This window comes from Tiliqua scincoides, chromosome 3 (genome assembly GCF_035046505.1).
Source record: "Tiliqua scincoides isolate rTilSci1 chromosome 3, rTilSci1.hap2, whole genome shotgun sequence".
Lineage (NCBI taxonomy): Eukaryota > Metazoa > Chordata > Lepidosauria > Squamata > Scincidae > Tiliqua > Tiliqua scincoides.
In genome coordinates this window covers 192,301,376-192,323,956 of record NC_089823.1, presented here as the reverse complement: position 1 = coordinate 192,323,956, position 22,581 = coordinate 192,301,376, and the positions used below count along the sequence as shown (strand labels likewise).

Here is a 22,581-nt window from a genome sequence, read left to right as displayed (position 1 = left end):
GAATGGGACGACCGGAAGGGGGGGGAACAACTCCCAGCAATTTCACACTGGCTGCAAGGACAACTTACAATCTCACTACCAGCTCTAAAAATCTACACAGGAGTCCACAGGAGATCTATGCAGGCACCCTTTAAAAGATTCTGTCTTTCCAGTGCGGAAATGAGGAAGGTTTTTGTGGTACTGCAGACATGGTGGGGAGTACCATGTGTGTCAAAACCTGCAGACTTGGCAAAACAACAAAAGAGCCCCTAGGATACTTTGCCAAATAGCAACCCCTGTAATGTGATTATGAGAAGCTAAGATCCATCAAAAATCAAGCTTTGGGATTTTTTGAGTTTATAAACCACGTCTTCGTTTCTTGGAAATGGTATTGCAACACCAGTCATTCAGGGGATTGTTTTTGTTCCTTTGTTCCTGGAAACTCACTCAGTTAAAAATAGTGTCATGGTGCCACCTACTGGACCATACGTGGGGTTGTAGAAAACACAAAGAAAATGATATTCTGATTGTTAATGAAAGCAAAGAGTAGACAGGATCAATTAATAAGTTTTTTACCTAGTTTTAAATTATGTTTTTAATGTGTGTTTTAATTATTGTTGTAAGCCACCTTGGTTTCCTTGAGGAGAAAGGCGGGATATAAATAAAGTAAATAAATAAAATAAATAAATAAAATTCAGTGAAACTGGGTTTTTTGGGGGGAGATGTCAGTGGAGTGGGGACTGTTTGAGAGAGAGAAAGAGAGAGAGAGCTGAGCAAATCAAAGTTGTATATTGCTAAGTCTAACACTAACATTAAGGCAGCGACACAGCAAAATGAACCTAAGATCAGAGTTTAAGCTTTACAAGAGAGCGTGAAGGGAGAAGGAAAGCATGAACGAATAGGAAACCAAGACGAGTACAGGTGAATGATAATCCTTTATTAATCACACACTTTTTTCTTTGCATGTGGGTCCTGTCCCTAATTGGTGTGTGGCAGATGGCTTGTGTAACTGAACTTGGCAGAAGGAAATGACAGGTGTTGCACTAGGGTCAGCCTGCTTAGACCATCACAGGTAGTTCATTGGCAAGCAAACAGCTATTACAATTCAACAGATGGAGCAGCATGTGGAAAGCAATGACAATTCACTGCATGGGTAAGGAAACCTCCTTGCCCAAATATCCATTAACACCTGTAGAGTGCTTCTATCAGGCTGTTTGTATTGGGCTTGGAAGTGCCCAACTTGAGCCTTATAATCATGAGATTGGGAGGGCTTTCCCGATCTCTCTCCATGCAAACCACTCTATCTTGTGCTGATGCATAAATGAAGGCGTAACCTGCATTAGGAGAGGACAGGTGGACACCTCAGGCTCCTGTGAAGTTATTCTCCAGAATCTTATCATCCGAAGATGGAGGGAGGTCTGTATATGCTATTCAGCTGCTCAAATTACTTGCTGCCGCCACCTGCCTTTTCACCCTCTTTGCTGTGATCCTCATTTCTTTCACTAGTCTGTCTCAGTCACCTACCTTCTTCTTGGCTCCTAGGTCACTGGTTTCCTTCCATCTTTGTGATTCCTGCATGCCCTGTTTTTAATCATGTTTCTTTAAAAAAAAATAGAATGCCTTTCCTTCCTTTACAGCACAATCCTATGCATGTCTACTCAGAAGTGAACCGCAATAAATCCAATGGGACTTACTCCCAGGTAAATGTGTATAGTATTGCGACCTCAGTCTTTGGTGTCCTGTGCTATTATAATCAAGGAGGTGCTCGATCTTTCTGCACCTGCAAATTGAAAAAGGCGCTTTAAAATGACCCATTTTTAACTTGGTCCAAAATGAAATTACAAAAAAAAAAATGCATCTCATAGAGTTTAGACCATAAATATATCACATATCTTTGAGCTTCTCAGTGACACCGTTGGTCAATAAATAGACCAGCATGTCTGGATGTGGAGATAATTTAAGGTATGCTATACACAGCAGGAAACTGAGCAAATATACAAAGATTTCACATAAGGACAGGGAAGCCCCAGTGGCTGCATCCCATTCAGCCTATTTAAAACTTTCAGGGAAATGAGGTATTTTGTTATCATTTATCATCCTGCTTTCCTTTCCAGAGTCTTCCTCCAAAGTCAGACAGAGACCGCCCCAGATACCAGTTTGTGGATGTAAGTGTACGACTTCCGGAGAGTGACACTCCCGTGATGGGAGACTCCACGAGGGAGGATGCATTCCTCTGTTAGTTTCTGGTTCTCTGCATCCCAACAGAGCACTGTGGCAATGACTTCGTTCTTCTCATCCCGGCCTCCGGTGATAAACAGCTTGTTGTTGCAAGGGGCAATCCCACAGCTGGCCCGTTCATGATTTAACTGAGTCACCAGGCACCACGTGTCCATGAGTGGGCTGTAAGAGTAGAGCGCCCTCATTGCCCCACCTGCAACGGAAAGAGAGCAAATGATTCCTCCTGGAAATTTATTTGCACTTTTAAAAATATTACAAAAGTTTCAGTCCAGTAATTTGGAGTCAGATTACCTCCACTCAAAAGTCAAAGAGAAGATAGAAGACAGGTTTTTTTTTTCTGTGATAGACAAAGCCAGGGGCAAATGTCTTAAATATCTAACCCAGTGGTTCTCAAATTGTGGGTTTTTGGCCCACCAGTGGGTCACAACCCAATTTTGGGGGGTTCGTGAAACTGACAGGGCAGATTAGACTATGTGCATTAAGGGATAAACAAGCTGCTGCTTGTGGGAGGGAGCACTGCTGCCCAATCACCATTATAGCCACACCCATTGGCATTTATAAATCAGGCAGCAGCCTGCAGGGCAGCCATTTTCAACCATTGTGCCATGGCACATTGGTGTGCCGTGAGTGGTCCACAGGTGTGCAAAGGCAAGAGGTCTGGCTCAGTTGGTAGAGCTGCCGCCTTGTAAGCCTGAAAATCTGAGGCTGCCAGTTCAAAACAACCGGAAGTACCCAAGAACTGACGACACGCTGATATACTGATGAGCTGACCCTCGGTGGCAGAGAGGAGTTGCCGTCAAGTGGAGCGTGGGAGGCAAAGGGCCAGAGAGAGGCCAGACCGGGAAGGAATCCAGCTGGAACAAGGAGTTCTATGAAAGACTAGAACTATTGTTTACTATTGTAAAGAAATCCCTACAGGGGTTTAGAACAGCCTACCTATGTAAACTGCCTTGGATTAAAGTCTGAGAATGTGAGCCCCCCACTGGCAGCATGGTGTGCCTTGTCCATTGTCAAAAACCTGATGGTGTGCCTTGACCATTTTAGTGCCTTGTCAGTGTGCTGTGAGATGAAAAAGGTTGAAAATCGCTGCTCTATGGCCTCTAAAAAGTCTGAGAACCACTTATCTAAACTGTAGCAACTCTGATTCTTTATGGCAGAGAATGGAGCTCACAGTAAAGGAACTCATCCGTAATTAGTGCCCCAATTCTCATCAGGGATAACTATCAGCAGTTATCTTACTGCTGAGTGCCAAGTGCAGTCACAGGAATCTTCTCTATTTATATCCCTGGAAGTTAATGCATAGCCGTGCCCATCCCATTACCCCAGCTAAGAGGCATTTGGTTGTGTAGAGATGAGGTGTGACTATCCAGCCTTCTTACTGGTCAACCAGGATTCTTAAAAGGTGTTCCAAGGCAGTGAAAATGATCATCATATAATGTATGGGAAGCAGCACTGCTGCCATACCTACCTACGACATAGATGTGGTCATGGAAACTTGTTGCACTGACACACTTAGCTTCTACAGGCATGGGCGATTTTAAGCTCCAGGTGTTTGTTACTGGATCATAACACTGTGTTTTGTCAGTAGCCAGCTTCCCATTGGGTCCTCCTCCAATCACGTAGAGTCTCTTCTTGTAACTGGCTGCCCCAAATGAGCTTACGTTGATCAGGAGAGGAGCGGCCTGTTTTATTATCATTCCAAGCAAAACAGAACAATTCAGGAATGTGGCCAAGAGACTAATCTTGATATCATGTAGCATGTATATTCAACAATAGGTAGAGTGGAGAGAAACAAACAAAGGGGTAAGTATGAAAGTAAAGTGCTCAGTTGAACTTAAGGCTGAGGTACAAAATTGGGAGAACAATAAGAAGAATATTACAATAGCAGGGGCAGCAAATGAGAAGGAAGGAAGGAAGGAAGGAAGGAAGGAAGGAAGGAAGGAAGGAAGGAAGGAAGGAAGGATTACAATGTTAAGAAAAAGACTTCAAGGTGTGGTAATAACATTTATTAGGGAAAAGAAAGGAAATAGTGGATGGAAAGAAATGGTAGCCAGAATGGGAAAATATATCATTAGCAGACAAAAGGCAATTGATGCCACAAGAGTGAATTATATTGCAAACCATTCCAAAAAGAAAAGAGAACCTAACTCAGATCCCAATCCTATTGGGCTTTAGTACTGGCAGAATAAGCGTTTGACCAGCGCTAATTGCTGCAAAAGTGCCATAAAGTGCTTTCTGGCGGGGTGCTCAGTAGCATACTGCTGGCAGGAAGGCTGGAGCCATCCTGAGTATATTGTCAGCTCTCCTACCGCCCAACAGAGCAGGAGCAGGTAAGTCAGAGGGAGAAGCAGGAGGGGTGGGTGGAAGACAAAGGGGAGGGGTGAAACTGAGTGGGGAAGGGGCATAACAGGGCAGGGAGGCTGTGGGAGGGGCTGAATTACCCATCAATCTGCTGTCTGAGGCAACCACTTCTGTTGACCTCATCGATCGGCTGGCCCTGTGTGTTGCTATTGTGCTCCTATTTCACTGCTTTAATACTAAATTGAAAGGGTGGGAAACAGGAAGTGGGAAAAACAAGTGAAATGTGGCTCAGCAGCAGGAATCATTCATTTGTGTAATGTGTGCCATCCATGCAGAACTAGCCAGGGATTCAGCTGTGAGGACTGCCAAGTGATCTGAGCAGGCTGGACAAAGGTAAATAAGTCCTACTGAATTCAAATGCATCAGATAAGTGCATATAGGATTCCAGACTTAGTATCATCAGTAACTAAAATACACTTTTGCTTATTAACATTTGACAGTTCTATGCCTTTACTTTAATGTTCCCTGATTCACCCCTATCAAAAGCACATCTGTACTTCACCTCTGACCAACAGTTGTGGAAAGTATCATATGTCTCCACACTATTGATTCTTTGTACACCGTCGAAACCACCAAGCACATATACTTTGCCACCCAATACAGCCATTTTGTGTCGCCATCTTCCAACATTCAAATATTCAATTTGGATCCATTTATTGATGGACGAATTATACTTCCAGACCTCATGCTGTGTTTCTTTTCCGCCTGCAATGAATGGAACACACCAAACTGGAGTCAACCATCCAGAAGCCATCTTAGCATGATGACTGAGCAGACCGAGAAATCACTCCATGAACATCCCCCATAGAACCACTTACTTGTAGCACACATAGGCAATCTTTAAAATCTTGAAAAAGAATTGTCATAAATTTTTTTTACTTATTTGTTTATAATTTCAAAGAACAGCAGTGGAAACCTTATGGAAAGCACTGTAAAGCACATCCAAAGAACAACAACAACAAAAAATCAGCATTTTGAATTCTCATGATTTTTAAACACATGTCAATATTTTCCAAGAGCCAATTCTGTAATGGATTTTCCACTTGGGGGGCAAAACTTGCAAAACAAATGTACAGAAGAATAAGAACAATTATGCCCACCAACTTATGGTTTGACAGCTGTTGTTCTCATGAAAGAGCTATGCAAATTGCTGTAATGCTAACCTATAAATAGAACATACTGATTTCAGTCATCCATTTTATGTGGACTCCTACACAGGGGGCTTTCCTTGTTGTTCACAGAAGCAATGCTACAATCCTTTGCGTAATTTTTGCATACTTACTTATGCCCTACTGGGCTTTGGGGACTTACTTCAGTGTAAATATGCATAGGCATGGACTCCAAAGGGCCAAACGGTCATCTGTCTGCGGATGTCCCCTACATAGTTCTATTTTAAGACTACTGTAAGGAAGGGGAATCTGGATCCCTGTCTGTCTGATCCCTGTCTAACGAAGCAATGTGAGCCAGTGGCCACAGATAGCAGATGTCTCAAAGAAACATGGCATGAGAAGGAAACCATATTTTAAAGTATACTCTTTTAGGAGTCATCTTGGGGGCTTTATGGTAGTTAGAGGACGAATCAGAAGTCCGATGATTATTTTACAATGGACTGAATCAAAATATGTTAACAGGTGCTTAGACAGGTTGTGAATGATGTGGAATTGACCTCCTTCATGAACAAAAAAGATTTACTAACCCATTAGATGGGAAAAACTGACAAATACCATGCTGTTAAATACTCATACATAAAATAGTAAAATAAAATGAAACTGATCGCATCCAGTGAAATTTCTACCCTGTTGTTCTTCTGTTTTTATGAGTAAATGGAATGTGTGGAGAAAGAAGGCAGGTTTTAGAACTGAAAGAGTACATAGTTTCTCCTTATTGCCTTTCCATCATTCATCATAGCCTTCCTCACGACTCAGTCCTTTGCACCTATCCCCCATTTTCAGAAAACTGTCAGCAAAACAGTCATGTTATGCACTGCAATACAGTCACAGCCAAACTACCGATTTCAAACTATTCAGCTAGGGTGCGCATTCACAGGAACTGAATTCCATTCTTTACCTCTCCTGACCCGTGATTGAGCCATAATTTATTCACACCATTCCTCAAGGCTTTTGAAGGAATTGATTTTGCTTCCACTAATCAACTATTTTAAATCAGGGCAGAAGAAAGAGTTTGAAAAGAATGCTTCCGAATTGGAGCCCATATTTTCATATGGTCTGTGCAGGATCCTTGTCTCTGTTACTGTTCACTTAATGCTAATCCAAGATACCTATTGGAGCAGTCATTAGCAGCAGCAGCAACATCTATTACTACTACTATGGCAGTAGTATCCTGCTCTTCCTAGAACCTTATGGCAGCATACATCATCTTCTGTTTTATGCAGTAGTCAAGATAACCAACAACTGATATCTATTTACAATCCCTAGAATATGCTGTAACAATTTCTCATCCCTTCCTCAACAGACATTTTCAGGTTTCTTACCTGATATGTAGACTTCATTTTTTAACGTGATGCAGGCAAACTCCACCCATTTTTTATTTTCACTCTCTAGTTCTTGATCTGTATTTGGCAGTTTTGCCACTTCTAAACGACTGCGCCTCAAAGGATCAAGGCAGGTGACTTCGGCCACAAATTTTTCATCCCTTGTACACCCACCTATGATCATAAACACCTCTGACTGGAACTCATGCATCCTTGGCTTGGTTCTTTCTGAAATGATCTAAATCAAAGCAAGAGGCAAAGAGATCATTATTATCCAACGCTATCAGAAGAACCACCTTCAATCCTAGTACTACTGTTCTCAATCGAACCTCCTAATTCCCCACCAAGCTCCATACACCTGGAGATTGTACACACACACACACACACACAGAGAGAGAGAGCTATTTAGAAAGACAGGTCATGTTCTGTAAAATTTATGAGACAAACAGATAATCTAGAACAGTGTTTCTCAAACTGTGTGTTGGAACCCACTAGGTGGGTCGCGAGCCAATTTCAGGTGGGTCCCCATTCATTTTAATATTTTATTTTTAATAGATTAGACTTGATGCTATCATCATATGTGACTGCATTTGGGGAAATGCTACAGACCCGTACTTTTAACAAGCTACTATGTATATTCTTTTAACAATGACAGTCAATGGGACTTACTCCTGCGTAAGTGTGGGTAGAGTTGCAGCCTAGGATTGAAAAAAATGTTCCTGTTTGATTATGTCACTTCCAGTCATGACTTCACTTCCAGTGGGTCCTGACAGATTCTCATTCTAAAAAGTGGGTCCTGGTGCTAAATGTGTGAGAACCACTGATCTAGAACGTAAACTACCTGTTACCCACCATTACATAGCAAAACACTGATTCCTCTACTTGTGCTCTGTGTAGTCTGATTGGCAGTAGTTTTCTAAGATCTCAGGCAGAGCTTTCTCCTACTAACTAGGATTCTTTTCAGCTGGTCCCAGGAATGGAACCCATGCACTCAGAGAATGGCAGACGAGTTCAAGAAAGAGGCAGATTCATGCAAGGGAGTCACCTTGACACAGACCCCAGAAGACCTTATTCCAGAGGCCTTATTCAGAAGACCTTATTCCTTATTCCCATTTCTTCTCCTTGGACTTGTGTCAGCAAATGAGCTGGTGCACATCTGATGAGGTATAGATGAGTGGGAGGCTTATGGAGGGGTAAGGGGAAATAATTCCCCTTTCCCCTCTGAAGCCTCTCAGCCTGCCTTCCCCTCTGGATACAATGTGCACCTATTGTCTTAATAGGCCAAATTATCTTTATACCCCTCCCTGCTGCCTCCATTTGCCTGCTACCTGACTGTTCCTACTCTCCTTCCGACAAAGGAAAGTGAGGTGATTGGACCATCAGTGGTATCCTATCTTCTCTTCCTCCTCCAACACCAGTGATTGGGAGAGGAATTGTGGCAGCAGTGCTGGAGAACGGGGGTAGGACTCCACAGCCACCATGAATTCCCACCTAATCGCTTCCTTTCCCTTGTGGGAAGGAAAATGAGATGAGCAGGACAAAGATCATGGCACCCTGCCTCTGTCCAACACCGATCCTGTTCCTGGCAGGGCCTAGGAGAGGGGGGTAAATGGGGTAATTTGTACTCTGGCCCAGGGTCAGAAAGGGGACCCAGGAGCCAAAGAAGGGGGCCCAGAAAACTCCTGGGACTTGACATTTTCCTGTCTCACCTGAACTCGCTGCCAGTGCATAATGCTGAGGCACAACCATGTTTATGCAGTGTTAACTGCTGCTGCAAGCCATACACACCAGGGCCAGGAAAGCTTCTATGACCCTCCTTAACACAGTGACTAATCTGGGATAAAAATGGCCTGCTACAGTAGCTCTTTGGCTTGTGGATCCCATATTCATGAAAGAGTGTATAGAAGCTCAGGGACCCCGTTGTGGGGCTACAGCTGCTGTGGAAGTTCATTTTGATCCATTCTAGTGTGAGCCTAAATACGATGATGCTAATTTTCTGCAATCGATTTTCTATATTTCAAAAATTTTAGAGAGACTTAGGAGTGTGTTTTCCATATTACTTTATCTAGCTTCCAATGTTGCATGATTGTGTAGATCTGGGCTCTGCATCAAGGAGCCTAGTAGACCTGAGCTCAAAGACTATTGTGGCTGTCAGCACCCTCCCCCGCCCTATTTTGTCCCCCATTCTGCCTGCCCCCATTACCCCCCTTCCCCTTTGGGAAGGGGCCCAGAAGAAACTTTGTACCCCCTGCTAAAATTCTTCTCATAGGCCCTGGTTCCTGGTTCTTTGCACAGAGTATGTGGGTGGAGCCTGGAGAGCAAGGAGATGCTTCCTTTTCCATTCTCTCCATGTGTTCCACCTACTTGGCCTGTTTTTTTGGGGGGAAACAGCTGGGAAGAGAATTGGTAGGGCTGAAGAACTGAGGAGGCAGAGAAGGAGGTGGAATGAGTGGGGGGGGGGAGGTAGGGCATGCCCACACTTATGTCCATGCAAAAAGAAAAGAGGTCAGGAACTTAACTGCCACTTCAAGTGCTCATTTTGCTTTGGCCAGGCCTGTGAAATTGAGTGAAAGGGACTGACCAGCCATCCAGGAAATGAACTTCTCAGGCAGAATCATTCCTCTATCAATGCCACACACAGACAATTTGAAATCACATTTTTCCACAAGCAGAAAGCAGGAACACCACAGAAGGTGACCACAGAGCAAGCAGCTTCTAGTAGTTGTGACAGTTACCAGTTCAAAGAATTTCTTAAAATACTCAGGACCCAACCCTATCCAACTTTCCGGTTTTGATGCAGCTGTGCCAATGTGGCATGCACTTGGCACAGTGCACGGGGGGCAATCATGGGGGGGCAGTCACGAAGGCCTCCTCAAGTTAGAGGGATGTTTGTCAACCTGGGGCTGCATTGTGACTGCATCAGCGATGGAAAGTTGGATAGGATTGCCCCCTCAAACTTTTACTCACCTCATTCCCTGACAGATGATACATCCTAGCTTCCTGAAGCAGAGGAAAGACATCGGGGCACTGCCTGATAAGTGGATCAGCTTCTACAGTCTCTACAAAATACCAAGGGTCTAGGAGAGGCAGCCGCACACCCCCGAGCACATACGGCAGGAGAGGAAGCCTCTCTGATAGTTTGTAATGTGTCCAGTTCATAACCATCTCAAACACTTGAGCTTCTTCAGTGACGCAGAGGTCATCACTCTTTAGCATGCAATAGAGGTCATCCACGGGCAACTCTAAAAACTCATCATAGTTCAATACTTGAGTGAAATTTTGAATGATGTAGGTCTTGACCTGTTGCTTCAGCTTAGCAAGTGAATGAGTATCAGCCAGTCTCAGAATTCCAACACAGTTCTCTGGATGAAGAGCTTCATTGAGGAAATTAGAACAGGCCTCTACCATCCGCAGAAACTGCAAGCACAAAAGGAAGTGTGTTCAGTGACATAGCAAACATGCCTGCATTTATTTATTGTATGGCGCCTGAAAGACCTCAAGGAAATGAAGAACCAATGACACTAGTGTCAAATGTGCAAATGTCATTGTGCTATATAATGTTTATGTGAGCATGTTGACTCCTGTCCATTTCCACACAGATCCTGATATAATTGTGTTAAAGTCTAGCACCAGGGCTCTATAGGTTGACGCCAGCATCTACGTCTGTGAAGCCAAGGCAATGCCATGCTTTGCTGTGTTGCAGACTTCTTCCACCGCCTGCATCTCCCTCATGCATTTCCAACAAATTTGACTGCCCCAAAAACTAAGAGTGGGAGAAAGAGGTGCAAAAGAAGCCTGTGATCAACTCAGAAAATTGATAAGTGCAAGAACAGCTGACTGTTTTCCTTATTTAAAGAACAGGATTCAATTACCGTTTCAAAAGTCAACAATAAGAATGAGGAAAAGGCAAGGGTGAGCAGTCATCACCTCTTGCCTCACATAGTACTTTGTTGCCATTTGAGCGTCACATGTCTTAAAGGATCCTGCTCCAACATTCCGGACCATAATCAGAGGCGTCACCAGGGTTTGCATCACCCGGTGCAAGAGCTCATTGTGTCACCCTCATGATGGATCTCCTCCTGTACTAGGCCAAATAGAATAAATTACAATTTCATGCACAGCCTAAATGCAATGGCATCACTAGGATTGTTGTAACTCCTATGAACTTTATTTGTTTATTTATTTTAATATATAACAGTACAGGTCACCAAACAAATCAGTAACCAACATAAAAGCAGTGGCCGACTTGATGACACTCACACAACTGAACTGGAGTCCTAGTATTAGCTCTGATGCATGGAAATGAGAGCTGACTGCCAATCTCTCTATTGGGCAGTGGCGATAGCCCGCAGGGGGGTACCATCACAGAGCTTTGTCCCAGGCTCGGGGCTGTGGAGGTCTGTGGCTGCATACAACTGTCATTTTTATATAATAATATTGACTGTTTGTAGGTAATGATGCAACATGTAAGGAAACTTGTGTTAAGGTCAGGGCTTTTCCAAAAAACAGCTCCTAGCACTCTACAGGTACAGTTGTATCTCATTTGTTATATGAGATCCAGACATTTTTTCTAAAGAAATGGCTTCTCTTTGGGAGTATGTCGCTTTGCTTCCTCTGGTATCAGACCATTGCTCTGGAATGTGGTTATGCAAGTATCGCAGGATTCGATAGTGTCTGCAATGTAACTGGTGACAAATTATACAACTCTTCCTTCCCCCCATCCCCCAGCCATGCTTGTGCTGCATTATGATCCTGCAAAGAGGGAGCTTGCTTGGAAGATAAAATGAACCAGTCTCACAAAAACATCTGAAGGCATCCGTTATCATTTCTACCCACTATAGTTTCTGTGTATATTTTCATTCATATACACAGAAACCATAAACCCTACTAAAATCTCAGGTCATAGTCTGAAGATTCAGCTCAAAGGAGTGAGGACTGACATGGGACTTCCCCATACACTGCCTGTGGAAATAAGTCAATTTCATAAGTCCGCTCTTTCTAGGCTTAGTACTCCTCATTTCAACACTGGGAGTACACGTCTTCCAGTCTTTAAAATGTCAAAAGAGAATGACACCACACCACAGCTATCTTCCTCAACAGCAAATCCACCCAGTGGCATCACTATGGGGGTGCAACTGGTGCGAGCTACACGAGGCAGGATCCTCAACAGAGTGTGATACCACTCTGCCCGACTCTCCATTTGGCTATCTTTTGCCCTCTCCAGGCCTAGCTGCATTGCGCTTTCACCAAAAATCACGTTTTCACCACTTGCTGGAGAGAACACAAAGCAGCAGGGCCCAGAAAGGGCCAAAGATCACCAAATGGAGGCTGCCTGAAGGAGGGCTTTCACATTTTAAACCGATGTGAAAGCCCAGAAAATCAGGGGTTACATGCCCAGTGTTGCATCACCCCCAAACTTCCAGAATGCCAAGCTTCACAAAGTAAATGCCACACTGGGTTCAAGCCACCGCAGAGTGCCTCTGAGTCCACCCCCAAACTTACACAAGCCTACCAAAAAAAAAACCCAAAAAACCCTTTTTTAAGTTGCCACAGATATTTGAACACATTTAGGATATTTTTGGGGTGACAAATCCAAACATGGCATCGGTTTTGCCCTACTGACTCTAGTTTTGGGGGTATGGTATAGCCACCTTATATGCAGAGCAGTTTCCTCATGAGGCAGATAGCCCCTGATTTTCTATGCCGTGGTATTGGCTTCCTTATAAGGAAGTTGCTTGAATCAGCTTTTAAGGTGGCTATGCTGTACCCCCCCAAACTAGAACCAATCAGGCCAAACTGATGCCATGTTTGGATTCAGCACCCCAAATATATCCAAGAATAGGTTTTAACTTTTAAGACAACAAAATGTGTGTAGGTCTCACAGTTTGGGTTCAGGTTATCTGAAGGACTGCCTTCTCCCATCCATTCTGACCTGCTCTCTAAGGACATTGCAAGGGGCTCTCCTTCAAGTGCCATTTTCATCCCAAATTAGAGTGCTAGTCGCATGGGAGCATGCCTTCTCTGCAGTGTCACCACAACTACAGCAATCCCTACCAGGAGAACTAAAAATTTCCCCCTCCTCAAGGTCTTTCAGCACAGTCTCAAAATGTTTTTGTTCCATCTTGTCTTTGGGTGACGTGTTGTTCTCTGTGTCTCTATAGCATTGCTTTGGTAAAAAAAATAATTGCCCACCTTCAATTTGTTGTTGCCCTTATGATTTTATTTATTATTTTGTATACTGTATACTTTTAGTTCTTGAATTGTAAGCCACCTTGAATATTTGCTCCGGCATAGGAAAGGTGGAATAGAAATCTTTTAAATAAATAAATAATAGATATTGGACTTTACAAGATGGTCTTTCAAAGACTAAAATTGCGTGGGGGGAATGCTTTGACCTGATCATTTGGAATCACAGATTTGAAAGGGATTTCAACAAGGGCTATCCCTAGTCCATAGCTGAAGACAGTTTCTTTCTTTCTTTCTATTATATTAAATTATATTAATTTATTTATTAATTTATTTATATTATATATTTATTTATATAAATAAATATAGTTGTGTCAATTATTTATGAACACCATGACAGCTTAGTTTAAAAAAAAAAAAACACCTTGTATCTACAGAATTTGCTAAATATAAAGCAGAGCATGATTAATTTTAAAAATGTAATTACAAGGAAAAGAGAGAAGTGAAAAAACCAGAAACGCCACTTTTAAAAGTTATGTAGATTTGTTTAAGTATTTACAGCAGAGTTTTCTGCTCAAAGCCATGTCCTGTTGACACATTTAGGTTTCTTACCAAAATTGAAAGATAACAGAAGTAGCCTACAGACCATTTGGTTCCTGTTTTGAAAGAGGTGCGAGAGATGTTTACAGACCTGAAGCCACAAAATAGTAACATATATATCTCAGTCATATCAAATGTATTAATTCCCTTTTATGGACTTTCTCCTCTCTGTTATCACTTGCACTGTGACAATGACCCACGTATATGCACCATGTAGGTGTTCAGGTCAAGCATGGTGGAAAATGGTTAATGGGACAAAAAAATTACAGATAAGTGAAACAGCCATTCTGCTCCATTAGGAAAAAAAATCCAAAAGCAACAGTCACATCCTACTCAAACATCACAAAGTAACAACCAATTTCGACAATTTGCTGGAACAACTCAGGAGCGCTCACTAGCTTGTGACATTTTAATAGGTCCTAATCAAAGGAATTATACGCTGCTTTGAACTAAAGGGAATGATTCAGATTGAAGAAGGCTGCAGCTCTATGCAACGTTCTCTGCAAAGCTTTCGTGCTTCCTGTAGTGTTGCAAGCAGGGATGGGGGAGTCCACCCCAGGTGGCGTGCCCTGGTGGGTGTGACAAGCATGCCACCCGAGAACCCACTGAGCAGAGGCTGTGCTTGGTGGTAGATAAGCCTTTCGCCCCCCAGCCCTCCAAACGGCCAGAAATGGCCACCCCGGAAGCAATTCGGTGCTGCGCTTACATCATTGCTTAATCACTGAACTACTTCTGGGTGCTGTATGTCACTTCCAGTGAGTACAGGGAGGAGTTGTATGGCACAGGGAGTGCCTGTATGGCATATGGCAGGCGCCTGTGCGGGCAATGCTACAGGTACTTCCCATAAGATTTATGTGCCTAGGACTGAGCTGTGTTTAAGCCTGTAATCCTATGCCCACTTTCCTGGGAGTAAGCCACACTGAACTCAGTGGAGCTTACTTCTGAGTAGTCCTGCCTAGGATTGCATTGTAACTACAATATAACGTCTGTTATACCAAAGGGAACTGTTTGTAATATTGCCTAGTGTTGTACTATTACTGCCCATCCTTCTCAACCTGTACATTTGTAAACAGACATATTTTTTACAAAGCTGTGATGTCTTAAACATTCTCTTCTCCAAAGGAAATGACGCCTGGAAAGACAGCCCTGAATTTCCCGTAGCTCAGCAAAATAGGAACATAATAGCACTGGTATCACCCCATCAGGTCTCTGGAGAGGAAGCATTCTTAAGCTCGTGCAGCTTTTTCTTACTATATCTCAGAAGGAAAAGCAAGGAAACTACTTTTCCATATTTCTCTGCTGCCACTAAGAAAACCAGTGAGTCTGGGATGCACAGTAGTGTAGTTAGAGGGGAGCAAAACAGTAAGTAGTGCAGGGGCCACCATGTGCCATGTAAGTGTCCCCTCCCACTCACCATCAAAGTCATTCTGGGCAGAGATGGCAATGCACAGCTGCTCCCCAAACCATACAGTGTCTCCTGCGTGTTGCTGTTGCTGTCCAGGATGGCTCCAGTGGTGAGTGGGAGAGGCCACTTACACAGCGCATTGGGGTGCCTGTAGTACTTACCATTCCCTCCCTCTAGCTACACTACTGGGAATACATCATTTGTGAATACTGTGAAGAGAAAGTGTAAATTTAAAATCAAATGTACCCTCTATTCAATGTCGCTTTTACTACAGATTACAGATTGGGAAACATTGGAACTAGTTGTTTAAGGTTGCAAACCTATATGTACTTTCTTGGAAGTAAGCCCTATTGAACACAGTGGTACTTATTTCTGAGTAGATGCACACTGGATTGTTCTGTAAAGCTGTAATTACAAGTAGGCTTATTAATAGACCAGTGTTTCTCAACCAGTGGTAAGGGTACCACCAGCAGTACTTGAGGTGGTGTCTGGTGGTACTCGTGGGACCCCTGGACTCCTGCTGCCTGAGACTAGGAATGTGACACAACAGTGGTAGAAGGCTCCAAAGTATGCTTTTCTGTGTTCAAAAAAATCCTTCCACCCACCCTGAGTCACTTACTGGTTTTTGTCACATTGCATCTGGCTTCCCAACCCAGAAGTAACTGGTAATGATGTCATCACCGGTTACTTCCGGTGGTACTTCAGAAGGGTGGACCATGTGAAGTGGTACAGCAGAGGACAAATGTTGAGAAACACTGTAGTAGACTATATATCCCAGTGAAGTCAATAGGACTGACTTTTAAGTAAACATGCTTAAAGTCACCCTTCATGCATCAAGGAACATCCAGTGGAGCGCAGAGTTTATGATTTCAAGGTAAAATGATTTTTTGAATTCCAAGTTTTCTACCCATTGCAGGCTGCCAAGTGGCCATTCCTATACTAGACCATGAATTTAACGTAGTATCCATCTGTTTGATTGCATCATTACATACATTTTCCTGGGCCAGAAGAATTCTTTACTAACCTGAAAGAGGCTGGCAGCTTCCAGAATTTTCTGCACATTGTCATTTGTGATCAGCACTTTGCTTGTGTATGTGTAATCCAAAAGAATCTGCATTGTTTCAGCATCAACTCCCTTAATGACTATTTTATCCTCGTATTTTTCTTTTAAATCATTGCAAAACATTGCCCTGAAGGGGGGAAAAAGAGGTAATGTGTTAACAGCAAATCTAGAAAGGCCCGTAAATCTAGAAAGAAAGATTCTGAAACAGACTCTGGAGGCGGTATTACCAATCCTTATCATGTCATAGATTCCAACTATTCAGAGCACTCCACATGCATGCATACATCATGTCTTTACTTATTTTGACCTGATTTTAAAATTGCATTACACAATAAGTAGCTTGAATAGGAACTGCCTGTTTGTTAAGATTACCCAGACACACCCTCTGGTGCGTCCCACCACTTTTGGACACATGGATATTTGGGCCCTGGGAAATAGCCTTCTCTGAAGTCATGTACAGTTTTTGGAATTCCCTCCCTGGGGAGATATGACTGACTCCGACCCTGTTGGCTTACCACCAGGATGTAAAAATACAAGTCTTGTAGTAGGTTTTTCATTTATAGATCTTAGATTTTATTTTGCTGGTTCTTGCTCTGTATTTTATTACCACTCTGGGGTTGTAGACCTGGTTTTATTATCATTCTGTAACTGTACTTATTTCGTTTTTAGCCTTCAAAGTGCAGCTTTTATTGTTTGTGTGATTGTTGTGAGCTGCCTTGAGTGCAGCTTTAGTGTAGCCGTTTTTAACCACGATGCCGTGGCACACTGGTGTGCCGCAAATGGTCTGCAGGTGTGCTGCAGGAGTTTGGGGGAAGATCATTTATTAGTAGGACCGCGGGGGGATGTGAGCCCCCCAACAACAGCATGGTGTGCCTTGTTAGTTGTCAAAAAACCAATGGTGTGCCTTGACAATTTTGTCTGTGTGCCATGAATGGAAAATCACTGCTTTAGCGTGACTAGGGCAGGTGTGAATAGGAGCTCCTAAAATAAAAAATATACATAAACTGGGGAGTATCCAATCTTTCTGCGTCTCACACTAGTGAGCCAATAAAGAGCCACTACTTCTGAAAAAGAAACACTCGTTTTTCCAGTGAATCTGCTTTTCTCTTTAAAAATATTCTAATCCTATTCAACTTTCCTGCACCGATGCAGCCACAATGCATCCCTGAGGTAAAAGAACAAATTTTCTTTACTTAAGGAGGCCTCTATACAGGATGCAGTGCAGACCTCATTGGCACTGCTGCATTGGCGCTGGAAAGTTGGATAGGACTGGGCCCTTAGTGGCTAACTATATGCTTCAGTTATAAGCTTACATAACATGTTGTTCTGGGAATTAAAACAATGACAACTGACAAAGAAGTAAAAAAAATCACCATACCAAAACCCATCTGGCCACATTGTTAAAATCTAAATCAGAGTTAATGAATGTACCATAAGCCCATTGAAAGAAATGCATTTTAATAATCAAAGTAATGATGGAACCAGGTGAACCTTAGTCCTAGTCTTGGCCAAAGAATAGCCTGGCCTTTTGCCCCATTGTCTATGCTTCTGGCAGCAGTAGGACACAGAGCAGGGCCTCAGATGTTGGGCTGAGCACTCAAGAAAGTTCATAAAGGAGGAAATGGTTCTGAAGAGGTCCTCTTAGGCTGTTAAAGCTTTAACAGGTTTTTGTTTTTTTTTTAAAAAAAAAGGTCCAAAATCAAATAGGTAACTGCTGATCTGCTGAACGGCATAATATCAGAGCTATAAGATCTGACCTATCAGTGCACTTCAGATGAGAGCAGCTGTGTCCTATACAAACCGAAGTTTCTGAAGTGTCTTCAGAAGCAGCCCCATGTAGAGTGCATTAATCTATTTAATACTTTAACCTGGATGTGACTGAGGATACAGGCCTAGAGACATAATCCTGTACTTAAGATACATCAATGTATCTCCATGTACAAAAGCGCAATGACAGTCCCACCCACCAACGGATATAGGAGGGAAGTAGGAGGGATCTGGCAAAGAGGAATTGACATACACCAGATCCTAACCACCTTTCAGATAATAGATGCACCTTATGCCAGAAATATTGTAGCTAGGGTGCAATCCTAACCAACTTTCCAGCACTGGCATAGCTGTGCCAGTGGGGCATGTGCTGAATCCTGCATTTGGGGGGCAGTCACGGGGATCTCCTCAAGGTAAGGCAATGTTTATTCCCTTACCTCTGAGTTGCATTGCACTTACCTCAGTACTGGAAAGTTGGTTAGGATTGCACCCCTAATGACAGAACTGGGGAAGACAAAAATAGCAGAAAATTGCACCTCCTGCAACACCCTTTCCCCTCTCACATTCCTATGATGAACACAGAACACAGCCAGCTGTGCCTGTTATAATGATATAAGGTGTTAAATGCCAGATGACGTTCTCTTTGGCTCCTTGAATGAATGTCACACAGATGTTGCATCAATGTCATGGCGATGATGTGCACACTGATGATGCACTGATGTCTGGACATCAGTGGAAAACGGGCTGTTGTTTGTGTTTCCATGGATGCTGGGGGTGTTACTGGGAAGGGCTGTGTCAGCATTGCTTTGCCAGGACAGTCTTGGTGGGGAGGAGGCAGAAGGGAATGGATCCGGCAACAGTGGCGCATGCCAGATCCTATCCCTACTTTTGCAAGCCTCTCTGCCCCCTTTGTCTTCTCAGACTTGCACCATCTAAAGAGCTTGCACAGGTCCAAGGAGATCCAATGGCTAGCTAGAAGGAGGCTTCTGGAAGGATTTCCTCTCCCAAACCTCCCAATCTGCTTCACCCCCCTCTGGATACAGCATGTGCCTTTTTGGTGTGACTACATTGGTGGGGGGTGGCAGGAAGGATAGGATAGGATTGGGCTCTTTCTTTGACTGGTAGCAGCATTCACACACACATGCCAAGACATGTATATTCACACAGCCCTGGTCCAAGGCCATCACCAAGGCCTACAACCACCTGAAGCAGGTATAAATTTGGCTACTGCTGTCGATGGCACAACACTTTCCCTGAAATACCATGCGGTGATTTGATTCCCCAGCTCCCAGCAGGTCCTGCATTTTATGTTTTGTTTAAAGGGAACACATGGTAAGGGGATAGGGAAGCTGATCAGAGCAACTCTGTTGCTGGACGAATGTAGTGGCAGATTCAGGTGAAGGACACACTGAGTCTGTGTCCACTCTCGATACAAGCCACATTGTCTGTTCCATGGATGAAGCAGCCATGTACGCACACATGTAAATTGCAGTGAAAATCCATTAAAACAGCAAATTCCAAAGTTTATATCCAGATTTGGTAAAATCTCAAATTTTCTCCCAGAACCATTAGAAATTTGGTGAAAAACATCTAAAGGAAGGCAACGTTCTGGCATTTAGAAAAGCAAGTTGCCTGAATCAGACTTTAAAATTCTTGTGTTTTAGAAGTTTTCTTTGGGTACATGGGTACATGATATATGTACCCATATGGGCCTATGGGTACATGATATATGTGCCACTTTTTGTCTTCCTAGTTTGTCTAGAAGATTGTTAGAATGTAGGTGTATATATTATTGTATATATTTAAGAAGCACTTATATACATACATATTATAAGCTTGTGATTGTGATCCCCCAGAAAGCTGAGCCCAAACTGGTAGTGCCTAGTTCTCAAAGTATAATTTTATCTCATGTTCTAATGAGGAATATTAAGATCACAAGCCAAGAAAACAACATTCACTTCTGGGTTTTTTCCCCATTTTAACTGGATAAATGCCATTGTTACCATCAGCTGTTTCCTGCCATGAATATAAAGTTGTGTGAATCGCACTGGCTTTATCCATAAAATTACTATTTGTCATGGTGAACATGTGTTTTCTTGAATAGCAACTGGATTGTTACAAATCTGCATAAAGAGGAGTAATACTACCAATTTGTCAGTAATCCTACCAATACTACCAATCGTCATGCACATGGCACATCAGTGTAGGTTTTACAGCCCAGGTCTTTGCTCATTCACTCAGAGGTCAGTTTCACTAAATTAACTGAGATTAACTTCCAAGTGTGCTTTGCATGGTAGCCTTATAGTTCAATCCTTTGTCCAAGTAGCTCTGGCATAACTATTGTTGTGTTGGACTCTGGAGGCAGGGCTGGACTTAGGAGCAGCAAGACTCAATTGGAAACATTTTTTGTGGAGCCCCAGGTTCACAACCAAGGACTGTAGAATCTTAGAGAATCTGTCTCTATGGTATAATGGAAAGCAATCAAAATGCGCACTTTAAAATGCATGTCAGTTAATGGACCAAATGAATCTAAACACATTTTAACCCATTTTCTATAAAATTTTCATTTTCTATCAAATTGCATACAAGACTAGAGTAGATTACCCTTGTGCAGGGCCCCCTTAGGCAGGGGCCCAAATAAGAGCAACTGGTTCAATTGACTTAGAACCTGTCTGGAGGCAGAAACCATACCTAGGCTATATCGCTCAGAACAGCATTTCTGAAGAATGGAATTGGGCTGATTTCTGATCATCAGATCATCCAACCAAAAAATAGGAACCAAAACTGTTACATCTAAACTAGTAGATATGTCAAAATAAGTCTGAAAAACACCACAGATACCAGATAGATTGTCTGTTCTAGTATTAAAAAAAAGAAGAAGAAGAAGCAGCAAGGTCTTGCTCCAAATTTGAGGACACACTAGTGTCCTCAATTCTCTCTACCTTCTTTTATTCTGCTTATTCTGTTACTTAATCTTGACAGTAGAAATTATTTTTGTTAATTGAGATATAAATTTGAAGCCCTGATCAAGTTCTATACAAATTACTAGTTTTCTATTTCTTTGTAAAGCGTTATAATTGAAGAAATACAGTATATGGACACCGATAAGCGCTAATTTGACCTGAAATGTTTAGAATCAAATTACCAAAACATTTTGGGTGGTATGCAAGGAAAGTTAGTCATAACAAAGCATGAAACATTGTTTCTTCTCTTGCCCTGTCTGCCTTTAGAATATGCAGGAATTGATCCACACATTATTACAATTTTCACTGACAGGGATTAATCAGGAGTTTTCTTAACGTTCCAGTGCTATTATTAGTCATATGATTGGGGTGAAAATTAGTATTTTTCCCAAAATTTCTTCAGTTCAGTTTAAAACAAAACAGAATTTGAATGTCTTCCATGTGGACGTTCTTCCCCATTTCTCATATCATTGGGATTTTTTCTTAATTTTAAAGCTCAGAGAAAGATAAGAAACTGAACTCTCTCCTTCCCCCTCCTTGATGGCTTTTGCAATATATGGTATTTTACATTAAAATAGTTTGCAGGAAAAAAATTGTCACCAAGCTCCCATACATGAAACCACATTAAGTAAACATTACTTAATATTCTCAATGCATTTTCCCATGCCTTTGTATCATGGATGCCATGACAGTCATAAAGTTTGCCTATAAGCTTCTTCTACCACACAACTAATTGTCAAATCTTTGGGAGGCTTAAAGAGTCCTGGTTGAGTCAGATGAATCAAGAGCGTGAATTTTGCTTTCTCATTTCACCTGCTTAACCTTCATAGGTTGCTCTGAGCTGCAACTCCAAGGGGAAAAAAAAGTATTTTATTTAAAATAGCCCCCTTACCTAAAATAATTGCTCGCTGCTGCAAGGACCACTCGGTGGCATGAGAATTTCATGCTGCCCACACACAGGGTGATATCCGTGAGAGAGTTTTCCAGCCGAAGGTTCTCCAAACCATTCTGCAGCACCATGGATAGACCAGTGTCATCAAACTTAACCTTTTCATTGCTGGAGATCTCCACAAGCTCTCCCATGTTCCTGGAACACTCATTTTCCAAAGGCGCAAGAAGTTCCTCTTCCAGGTCCTTCTTCACTATGTCTCCCATGTTTTCATCAACAGCACCTCAGGCCATTGATACTTCAATCTAAGATGGTTCCTGAGCTTGAGACAAGTCAAGCTGCAGAAGTAAGGCAATTTCCTGCTTGCCCCCCTCCACTTATCTACAGCTGTCACACACACATAACAGGAAGCCTTGCACTTTCTCATCCTGTTAACACAAACAAAGTCAGTTGGGTTGTTGTTTTTTATCCTGCACATTTCGAGCAGTTTCGGTGTGACTAGAGAAGACTTTAACATGCCTTTGAATATGACATGATTACAATTCCTACCAAAGGCCTGTGAAACAATTCTGAAGTCAGGTTTCTGAAGCGTAACTTTGCCTAAAGGTTAACTGAATGAACTTGACCAGCATGACAGAG

General features: G+C 42.6%; 1 protein-coding gene across 1 annotated transcript; it reads right to left on the bottom strand.

Annotated features, from left to right (window-relative positions):
- Positions 1 to 930: 930 nt before the first annotated feature.
- KLHL6 (kelch like family member 6) lies at positions 931 to 22,235 on the bottom strand. The gene is made up of 7 exons (XM_066620090.1): positions 21,946 to 22,235; positions 16,285 to 16,450; positions 10,037 to 10,486; positions 7,070 to 7,307; positions 5,081 to 5,283; positions 3,686 to 3,899; positions 931 to 2,410 (listed from the first exon to the last, which is right to left on the bottom strand). The coding sequence occupies exons 1-7, from the start codon at positions 22,206 to 22,208 to the stop codon at positions 2,109 to 2,111; spliced, it is 1,836 nt and encodes a 611-aa protein (XP_066476187.1). The 5' UTR covers positions 22,209 to 22,235; the 3' UTR covers positions 931 to 2,108.
- Between the last annotated feature and the right edge of the window lie 346 nt (positions 22,236 to 22,581).

Coding starts and splice junctions, on each gene's coding strand:
- KLHL6 (XM_066620090.1), bottom strand. CDS start 22,208: ATGGGAGACATAGTGAAGAAGGACCTGGAAGAGGAACTTCTTGCGCCT. Junction 16,451..21,945: donor GCAGCGAGCAATTATTTTAG/GTAAGGGGGCTA, acceptor TCCCCCCTTCAG/GGCAATGTTTTGCAATGATT. Junction 7,308..10,036: donor ATCATCTGTCAGGGAATGAG/GTGAGTAAAAGT, acceptor GCTTTGATTTAG/ATCATTTCAGAAAGAACCAA.